The sequence below is a fragment of the Coffea eugenioides genome, chromosome 10, assembly GCF_003713205.1.
Source record: "Coffea eugenioides isolate CCC68of chromosome 10, Ceug_1.0, whole genome shotgun sequence".
Classification (NCBI taxonomy): Eukaryota; Viridiplantae; Streptophyta; class Magnoliopsida; order Gentianales; family Rubiaceae; genus Coffea; species Coffea eugenioides.
In genome coordinates this window covers 6,145,763-6,155,997 of record NC_040044.1, presented here as the reverse complement: position 1 = coordinate 6,155,997, position 10,235 = coordinate 6,145,763, and the positions used below count along the sequence as shown (strand labels likewise).

At 36.1% G+C, this 10,235-nt stretch overlaps 1 protein-coding gene across 1 annotated transcript; it reads right to left on the bottom strand.

The window, feature by feature from the left end:
- Window positions 1-201: 201 nt before the first annotated feature.
- LOC113750285 (isoamylase 3, chloroplastic-like) lies at window positions 202-9,808 on the bottom strand. The gene is made up of 20 exons (XM_027294281.1): window positions 9,590-9,808; window positions 9,133-9,257; window positions 8,943-9,039; window positions 8,760-8,837; window positions 8,396-8,553; window positions 7,705-7,801; window positions 6,904-7,140; window positions 6,465-6,569; window positions 5,982-6,086; window positions 5,308-5,442; window positions 5,097-5,183; window positions 4,582-4,639; window positions 3,577-3,640; window positions 3,262-3,361; window positions 2,797-2,897; window positions 2,173-2,224; window positions 815-877; window positions 575-664; window positions 420-492; window positions 202-284 (listed from the first exon to the last, which is right to left on the bottom strand). The coding sequence occupies exons 1-20, from the start codon at window positions 9,806-9,808 to the stop codon at window positions 202-204; spliced, it is 2,127 nt and encodes a 708-aa protein (XP_027150082.1).
- Window positions 9,809-10,235: the final 427 nt, after the last annotated feature.

The following is a 10,235-nucleotide window of genomic DNA, read 5'->3' as shown; positions in this document are numbered from 1 at the left end:
AAAACATTTTATTTTCTCTTTACTAGCTTGCTTATCAAGAGATTTCCAAGTAAACCTAAAGTAGATTCCAGCGCAGGAAAATAGATGACAAAGATGGAGCTCAATTAACTACGTACACAAATGTTTTCATGCCACAACATTCCATAGAAATGCAGACCATACATAAAACAGTACATACTTGTGTGTGCATGTGCGTTCTATTCAAGTAGCAGCATTTGCAGCAAAACTTTTTTGGTTTAAAATGAAAATGGCCAGCGTCAAATGACCTCCTGATATTAATCGTGCTGCATCTCACAAAGCATCTCACAAAGCAAACCTCAATTGTAGATATTGGTAATGCGGGCATAAGCATAAACAGCAATTGTATGCTGGCCAATATAAGCATAAACAGGAGTACAAAAAACAAATATGAACTTTACCTTCAGCTCCGCAATTCCAGCTGAAGTTGTCATTGCTTCCATCATTGCCACCTTCTCCATTTGCATCATTATGCTGCAATTTCAGAAGGAATTAGCTTTGAATTTTAAGTTCAGAACAAGTAAGAGAGATAGTCCTCAACTTTCTTCACCAATACCTTAGTGTTATATGAAACAAGATCATATAGCGTAAACCCATCATGTGCAATAACAAAATTGATACTGTGACAAGGCTTGCGCTTGTTGACCTAGCAGGAAGCAGAAGCAAGTAAGACATTTACTATATTCTGCACAAAGCAGAAGCAAGACATTTACTATATTCTGCACAGGTGCTCATAGACATCAGATAAATGTGTGTTGCTATACTGGACTTATGTTTGCAAAGTTAAAGCACTCACTCTGTAAAGATCAGCAGAACCTGCCATTCTAGTTGCAAAACTCCCTTTCATTCCAGCATCACCCTAGATTATGATTGTTTAAGAATATAAATAACAGAATATCAAAATATTTCAAGTATCAATTATTCTTTTGCCATATGTATTTGGTGGCTCCAATTGGAGAATGCAAGATTAGAAGCAAAGATACAGATGCCGTACTAAAAGAAAATATGCAGAACAATTAATCATAAATATGGAGAAATCTAGACCTTGAAAATAAAAAGCCTCAGCAAAAGAGCAAGAGCATACGATTACAAATAAACACACCAAGCAGAATCTTGTATCAAATTCAACAAAGAAGCAATGTATCAAGTCCATAGAAATTCTTTTCTTCCACACATGGACCATTGTTCTGGCCAAACATAAACAATTAAGGAATAAAACTTTAAGCAAACCAATAAACTCTTAGTTGCATATGTAAACTTTGGACCTTGATACACCTATTTGGTTGTACTCCCAGAAGATTTCAAACATAAACTTTGTAATATAGCAGATAGTGTTCAAGCTAGTTCAACGGCCAAAATCAAAAAGGGCAAAACATTACAAGAAACCACCATCTATTCTGGAAAAAGATAGGAGCATCCTGCCTCACCTCTACTTAATTCCATGACAAATAATGACTCTGTCATAACAAATGAAGCAAAAGTACCATTATTTCAAATCAAGAATATACCAGGGAAACACCCACAAGCATGTCATGGAAATTCTTGAAACTAATGGAGAACTAACGTGCAAAAGGACTTTCACCCTCCAAGTCATTTTCAGTCCTCATCTGTTATTGTTACTCCACTAAAAAGCATGCATGTGCATAACATTTTATACAAGGAAAAGCATGAAAGTAGATGGATGTCCTCTCCTGGTAAAGTGAAGATGATAAAGTTAGGAAACAGGACACAAGAATATTAGGTTTTTGGAACATTGGATCAGCATATCGTACACTGCTTGCATCTGGGAGCTTAATTATGTCTATGATGTTACTTATAAGCATAATTTCGAACTTAAAAATATAATATGGAAGTTGGTGTATTTGGCCTTCATAATCTGAAGAATACAAACATAAAATTGTTTATAGACTATGAACACTTATATGGGCATGTCTATGAGAAGAATTATGCTAATTACAAAACAAAAAGTTTCTCATATTATACCTAATCAAAAATGTTGAATACATGAAGTTTTTCAATAATCTTACCAGAAGTTCATCCCCTTTCAATTATTTCCTGTACTTTATTATGGAAACATGTTCCACCAATATTGAGTAAATTGCTTGACATCAAAAAGTTTACTGACAAATATTTAAGATTTTAGCACTAAATTACCTTTATAAACTTTCTAACATCGTCACGGTATACACCATTCCACTCGGCCCACCTATGAAGACAAATTAGTAAGATAAATTTATCACAGATCCAGTTCAAACAAAGACAGATAAGCAAGGATCTATGAGAATCAGAAATTTATAAAGGATACAATACAAGAAAATAGACTAGCTTTGCCAGTACAGTCAAGCCAGCGAGAAGCATATGGTTGCAAATGAAGTCTCCATGTGAACAGATACAGGCACAAGATTAAGAAAATTCAAGCTATGTTAAATATGAAATGAATGTTTTATAGATGATATTCTGCAGTCAGGTTCTTACAACTGAAGTCCAGTTCATCAATGTTCAGGCTATTGATGATTAATTCCTATAGAATGCATAATAGATTTCACTAAAATTTCAACATTTCAGTCCAATAAAAAGAATAGTGTTCTCTATATGGAGCAATTACCCTTATAATTTCGAAATTTTCATACAACAATCATCATTTGAATCTTCTGAGACTATTTTGTACAGTTAATACCAGGAGTGGTTAAAAGCTGTCTCATATAGTGATTATGACAGGGTCACAAGTTCAGCAATTGCAGCAATCCACTAAATGTTGATGAGGTTATGTACAATTACCTATCCCAATTTGGAAAACTTCCAACAAGATAAAGACCTCCACAATCCCAAGGTTCTGCAATAATCTTACACCGTGATAGGATACTATCTTTAGCAATTGCCTGCACAGAAGGATTATAATGAAGTGTGTGGATAGGTACAGAATCCCCTCTTTTTATTTTTTTTTTCACATTACCTTCAGAAGCACAAGAAATGGATGTGTCATGAAAAAGACACAAACTATTACCACACAGCAGAGATTCATTCAGGAACTATATTGATTTTATCTTGAAGTATTTCTTATACGAGCATGTATACACATTGAGAAAGAAGTGCCATCTTGTAGTTAGCTACTCAGCTCATACAACAATTCTCAAAGCACATTTGCCATTTCAAACTTTTGGGACCAAAGATTTCCTCCCAAAAAATCAGAGATACCAGGATGGGCTAACATTAAGTAAAATCAGATATGTACCACTGACTTACTCTAACAAGTGGGGGAGCATTAAGTGGAGAACCATCAGCTCCTCGACAAAGAACGCTGGCTAGATCAAAGCGAAATCCATCGATATGATACTCTGTGACCCTTGAATAGTTATAATTATTATAACAAAGAACAGAATTTCAGAATACATTTTGCTGAGTCATGCAACTACATTTCAATCTGAAAGTTTCTGGCCACAACAATATTGGTGTTGCATTAGGCGGATAGCCTGATGTCTAATGGGAGGCATTGGAAATAGGGATTAAACAAAATATTAAAAAAAAAATTCCAGGAGGAAGAAAAGAATGAGAAAGTACCAGTGCCTCAAGCTATCAAGTATAAACTCCATGACCACAGGATGATTGCAGTTGAATGTGTTCCCTGTATTCCACAGATAAATAGCATATGATGTATCTGTTATATTTCTACACACAATAAGACGTTCACAAAGAAAAACATTATAATATAAACAGGAACCAAGTACAAACAGAAAAAGAGAGAATACCCAATGATTTCTAATTCCTTGAGCTTGTACAAAGCTTAAAAACAAAGAGTTACAGGTTTTAGATAGAATAAGGTTCTATAGCAAATTGATAGCCAGAATAATATAGTAGAAAGTAAATTCTTCTTATCACCTTACCAGTTGTCCAATCAAACAAGCATCAGAAAATGATTCTAAGGCTCCTTATACCATGACTCAATTACAGTGGTCATACTTTAGGAGAATCCTTTACCATCAAGTCCCCAGCCTCCAAGCCCACCACCCCTTTTAAAAAAAGAAAAAGGATCTGCCAATTGTCAATTAGTTAATAATGTCATCACTGAAAAGAATATCAGAGTGATTTTGCAAAGCGTCCAGGAATCTTCTGTGTCATGATGCCCCATTATATGCTTGTCATTGTTAATCATCTTGCTATTTCATGTGTAGGTAGCAGTATGATGATTAATCTCATGTATTTCACACTCACATGGGATTCAAACGAATTGAAAAACAAGAAGGATTAAACTACAGGGGAGATTGTGTGAAAGTAAGTTATTCTTGATTTCAGCTGCAGATAATAAGCAAATTTGTTACTTACATCAGTATTACAATAATATTAATTACTCAGAATTCCAACTTCTGAAACTTAAGTCATGCATAACTTCCCTATGGGTCATATGGAATGACACCTATGTCTCCGCATCAAAAAATATCATGCAAAAGTTGGATAGGAAAAACTAAACTCGCCATCATAAATTACTGAACAAACAGAAAGAGATGCTAAATTATAGATGCCCTACATCCACCTTTCACAAAATCATTACAAAGACACAGGAATTACCACAGCCTGAAAAGTTCAACAGCTGACCACCATTGTTCAAATCCACCATGTAATAAATCTGCAAGCAATTTATCAGGCAAAAAAAGGTAAGAATAGAAGAAAAATATGGGCAACCATGTAAAGGGACAAAAGCCTAAATAGCGAATCCTCATGAGAAAAACTGTATAAACTTAATAATTAACTACAACTAGAAGTTCGCTGCAAAGGCTACATGATTCCATGTAGCTGTGCATCTGCTATATTAAGTATTTGTTGTTGAATGGATGTCCTGTCAACCAGCATAGTGTTTCTGTAGATAAACAACTGGGTCTTGTCATTTTCCAAATCTCAACCATGATTCAACAATCCTAGTACAGTATTTATATCTCTGGTGTCAAGTTTCCACTGTAAATATTTTGAAGAATTAGCCATTCCTCATGCAGTTAGAAAATGTAGTTGGCATCAGGCATGCCATGAAATTGGCATGTCATAATTGCAATAACCTCTCAAACTTTATGATGCCACCATGCAATCACCTTGTTATCTATCCCACGGAAAGAGGTAGTATATGGGTTCTCATCATCAGCCTCATTTGTATGGTTATAAACAACATCCAAAATGACCTGTACAAAGTAAAAGGATGAGTATATGGCGAACCAAGGACTTCAGTACAAAAGCAATCAAGACAGAGAAACCTAAGAAATTTAGCGTCACATTGCTAGATTTAAAGATATTACGAGACCATACCTCTATTCCTGCACCATGTAGTGCCTTAACCATTTCTTTGAACTCTCTAGAAGCACTGACAGGTCCCCCACCGGCACTTGCATAGCGACTCATAGGTGCAAAGAAATTTATAGTTGAATAACCCCACGTGTTGATCTTGAAAGAAATATAAGTCAATAAGTACCATTGAAACTTGGCATTCGTGTCCATTAACAGAAATAACATATGCTTAATACTATACACATAAACTAGTACTACAGTCATTCCCAGATATCATAAGACATCAGTCTTCTGTTACTAAGAGCAACCAAACAGACATAAAATCACAATAATTAAGTTAACCAAAAACAAAAACAGAAGTAGCATTCAACTTATTACAAAGCTCAAATGTTCTAGCAGTTCCATTACATGGGAACATGGGAGGCTGAGGGTGTTAAAAGACTTGTTAATAGTCAAATTTTCAGAATGCATGAAGCATAAATCGAAGTAGGTGATGTAAGGATATAGGACACCAAACTGGGTGCTCAACCAATATTTGAAGGCTTGACTTTACATGAGAGATAATAGCAAGGAGAATATTATACATTAGCCAAATTCATTCTCTGACAAGTAAAAAGATAAAGCAGATATACAATTGTGCACCTGATGACAATTTTTCTCAGCAAAACCACAAGGGGAGGGTGATAGTAGCTCACCATGTGATCTCTAGGATTACGGCGCCTTTGGAACTCCAATTCATCAAACTCAAAGGCAGGCAGCAATTCTACAGCATTTATGCCAAGCTCTAAGAGATGAGGTATCTTCACAGGAAAAGGCTTGTTAGAATACACAACATAACATGAAAATAATTTAAGACTACAAACCCTGAGACAAAATGAAAGTCAACAACAAAAAGAGCCACTAGTTCCGACAGAGACTACCATCACCACGCCAATTTGATTAACACAACCAGATGTGAACCAAATTAAGGGACAATTTGAGTTATAACATTAGCAGAATATGTTCCGACAGAAGTACTAGTTGGTGATCAGATTGCATGATCAACATTAAACAGTGATGGAGAACTGAAAGAAAGCCCAGAGCTAGCACATGGGAAGAAGGGGAACAAGAATCAGGTCAGAAGAAAGGACAACAAAATTCCTGGCTGTTACACAAAATTCTTAGCATAACAACATTACCTTTTCAATCACACCAAGGTAGCTGCCACGTATGCTTGGATCCAATCCACTAGATTCATCGGCTGTAAAACCCCGGACATTCATTTCATATATAACAAGATCTTTCTGCAAATCCAATGGCATATACGTAAGGTCCAATGGTCCATGTTAGAAGGTAGCTCAACAAAATTTCTCTGTCAATGGCTACACAAAGTTCTAACAAAGATTAATCCTTCAGTGAATTAACATGTGTTAACAACAGTAAACATTGCTCCATAGTTTAAATACCCACAAAAAACTCGGTTAATGTACAAGCTCATAATGAATGAATGTTCAACAGTGGCTAACATGGATAAATTCACAGTTATACATGATAAACATGCAGCTATTCACTTGTCGCTCTAACTCGTGTTTCAAATCTCATTAGCTTAATCTATTTATGCAGCAACTTACAATTTACCTCGGGTATATTGGGAAGCTTGTAACCGTCACCCCAGTCAAATGGCAAGGTATCAAAGTCAAAAGTTCCTAAAAACTGTGACCCTCTATTGTTAAGATCTCCAAAAACTCGCCGGCCTTCAACAAGCTTAGCATAGGGATCAATCAGCAGAATGCTTCTATCAAATCGATGACCTTGACTCCAATCTTTAGGACCATCCATGTAGTAGCCATACAGGACATTGCTGCGAGGCAAATCCTACATATGCAAATTGATACATGAAGTTGCACCCACCAGACATAAGATGTTATACCAAAAAAAAATAAAAAGGGTACAAGGAACTGGAGAAGGAGAAGAGTGAATAAAACAGAGATTTTGATATGACAGACTTCATGAGAATGCACATAGAGAAGCCCTCTAAATGGTCCATCAACTTTGAAGTCAACTGTCATTTTCTGTTAGATCGGGCAAGGAGGATATTTACACATATGACCTAATTGGAAAATGGTGCAAACCCACTCTCCCTACCCATATTTTCTTCTTCTCCACTGTAACTGCCTGGGATCTTCTTTCTGCTTTAGTAAACTCTATCCCATAAACCATACTGCGCACAGAGTTACACACTACTTTAAAAGTAAAAGGAGGGGGATAGAGGAAAACTTAGACAGTTAGCCTACGACACAAGATCACCTTAGCTCAAATACTACTAAGAAGAGTCAAACCTAATGCTAATACCATGCTTAAGAAAGCATAATGAACTATTACATTCACTTGCAACTAATGATAAGAAAGAGAAGCAGCAGGAACAGAAGCATAGCCTACCTCAACACAAATGTGCCATATATCTCCAGTTCGATTCACTTGAGGATCCAGCGTCAATTCAATCATCTCTCCATGCAAGGTGTCAAGCTTTTCCCGACTAATCACATGAAAGATTATGAAAATAAAAAAGGAAGTAGATAAAAGAACTTTTGACCTTTTAAACAGTATGCCAATCAAGTAAGAATCAGCACTAAATGAAAGGATCATACCATCAATAATCCAGCATGAAAATATATAAGTCAACCTTCATTATCTATCTTATTTCACTTTTGATCAATAATATCAGTCATCTTGTTAAATGATGGAAACCGTTCTTAAATCAGATCAAATGCAGAAGAAAGGAACCTAATCATTTGCACTCAAGATATCAGCATCGCGATTTAGGGCTCAGCATACAAGTAATTGAGAACAGAGATTACATAGACTTAAATTATCATCATACTGAAAAAGGTCAGCATTGCTTTAGGATCAAATATATAAAAAAATTTAATAATCTTAGAATCCTTTTCTCCAGCAACTGACTACAACTATCAGTCTACCTCTAAGCATCAAGATACAAAATTGACGAGAATCTTTAGATATAAATAGACAAATCTGAAGCCAGACAAGCGAATAGGTCCTGTTTACAAAAGCCAAAATAAAAGAATGAAACATAGGAGCCTTGGAATTCAATAACAATATTGGACCCAACCTCTGAGGAAGTTGCAAGCAAAGCGTGACTGAAGTTGCATGCTGAGAAAAAATGGCAAAATTAACACCATTCTCAAGCTCTGATGCTCCAAGTGGATGTGCCTGACCTGGGGAAACTCTTAGTGAAGGAATGACCTCTGTCATTGGTGGAGCTTCTTCCTACAGTTACAAAGTCAAGTTAATAACAGTTCTTAATCTCCTTTTATTGTTATTTTTTATTTTTTTTGGTTCGAGTAAATTCAGGGGAAGGGTAAGAAAATGCAGAAATTATGAATAGCATCTTTTAATATCAACATTTAGCTTACTCTCGACGAATACACTGAAAGAAAATATCAGAAACATAAAGTTAAAAACTTTATGAGTACCTCAATCAATTGCTGCTGTTGTTGTTGGGCTCGAGGAGCATATACATCAGGAAATCTGATTTTGCCATAATCTTCTATCTAACGTAAGCCAAGAGGTGTAGAGTCATGCACCATCACATAACATAAACTCAATGTTATATTCCCAATAATCGACCAAACCAAGATAAGCAAAGCCGTTTTCACCTTACTAGAAAATCTGTGGGCAGAATTTTCCCCCGATGCTCTTTTACAACAGTTCAAACTGAGAAAACCCAAAACAAAAAAATTTACTCTTTTTTGTCTAAAGGAATTTTTAAAAACAAAAATCCCATTTCCAGCCTAATTACACATGAAGATAGACAATTTGGAAAAAGAGTAGTAAAGCGTTACCAACCCCATGACGGAGGAGGAGTGGTGAAATGGCAACAGGAAAGAAGGGTAGAAATTACTAGAAATGAATGTAGCAGAACTGGAAAGCACCATCATATTCTTCATCATCTTTATTTTCCCAACAAGAATCTGAAAAAGTTTTACAGCATCTATGAACAGAGGGAAGAAGTAACTAACTGGCTTTTAGAACTAGCTTTTTAGCGTACTTTTTCTTAGAATGAGCAGAGAGTTCGAGGGATTTAATGGGAATTGGACGTTTCCTTTTTGTTTCTTCTTCTTCATCCTCTTCTTCTTTTTTATTATTACCATTTTTTTTTTTGGGGGGGTAAGTTTCGAGAGCGGCACGGAAGGAAGTTTTTGGTGTCTGCCACGTGAACGGAGACGTGAGTCTGGGGGGGCATAAAGATTTCACAGTTGACACGTGGGCTTGATTAGACCTTTTATGGGGAAATATCGTCCACCTGTGGGACCCTGAAAGTGGAGACTTCCGGGAGGTTTTCTCCACCGGCGGTTAAACTCCGACGGCCGGAAAATGAAGGAAAAAGCTGATTAACTACCTCATCACGGGTTCGAGGTGCCACTTCCAAGGTTAGCTCTGTGGGACTTGGCGCCAAGCTACACTGACTTACATAGCTACAGTATCCGGTACAATTTCGCTTAGTCCTTGCAGCCTTGTACATAGTCGCACATGTATTATACACTTAAATCAAATATAAAAGTTATTTGAGGATAACTTATTAATGTGCTATCGTCTCGGATGTGAACCAAATCATTCAACTGACAATCTGCTGCTAAAGCAGTACATAAAAAAGTCTGGAGGAACACTCCAAAAACCGCTACCAACTATCTTTGCTGTTTTTGCAAGAAAGTGTGCCACTTTATTCCAATTCCTTCTAATCCAACCTAATTCATCATCCCAAAATGATTGGATCTGCTAAACCATTAGTCACGGCACCAAGAAATGAAATCTCTATTCTCTAGCCAAGTGGTCGAAAGAATTTTAAGAACTAGAGCATGGTTTAATACCGTCTTTATAGAAATCCAGAGGAAATATGAAAGTTGAAATCTAAAATGTGAATTTACTATATTATTATTAAATTAGTAAGT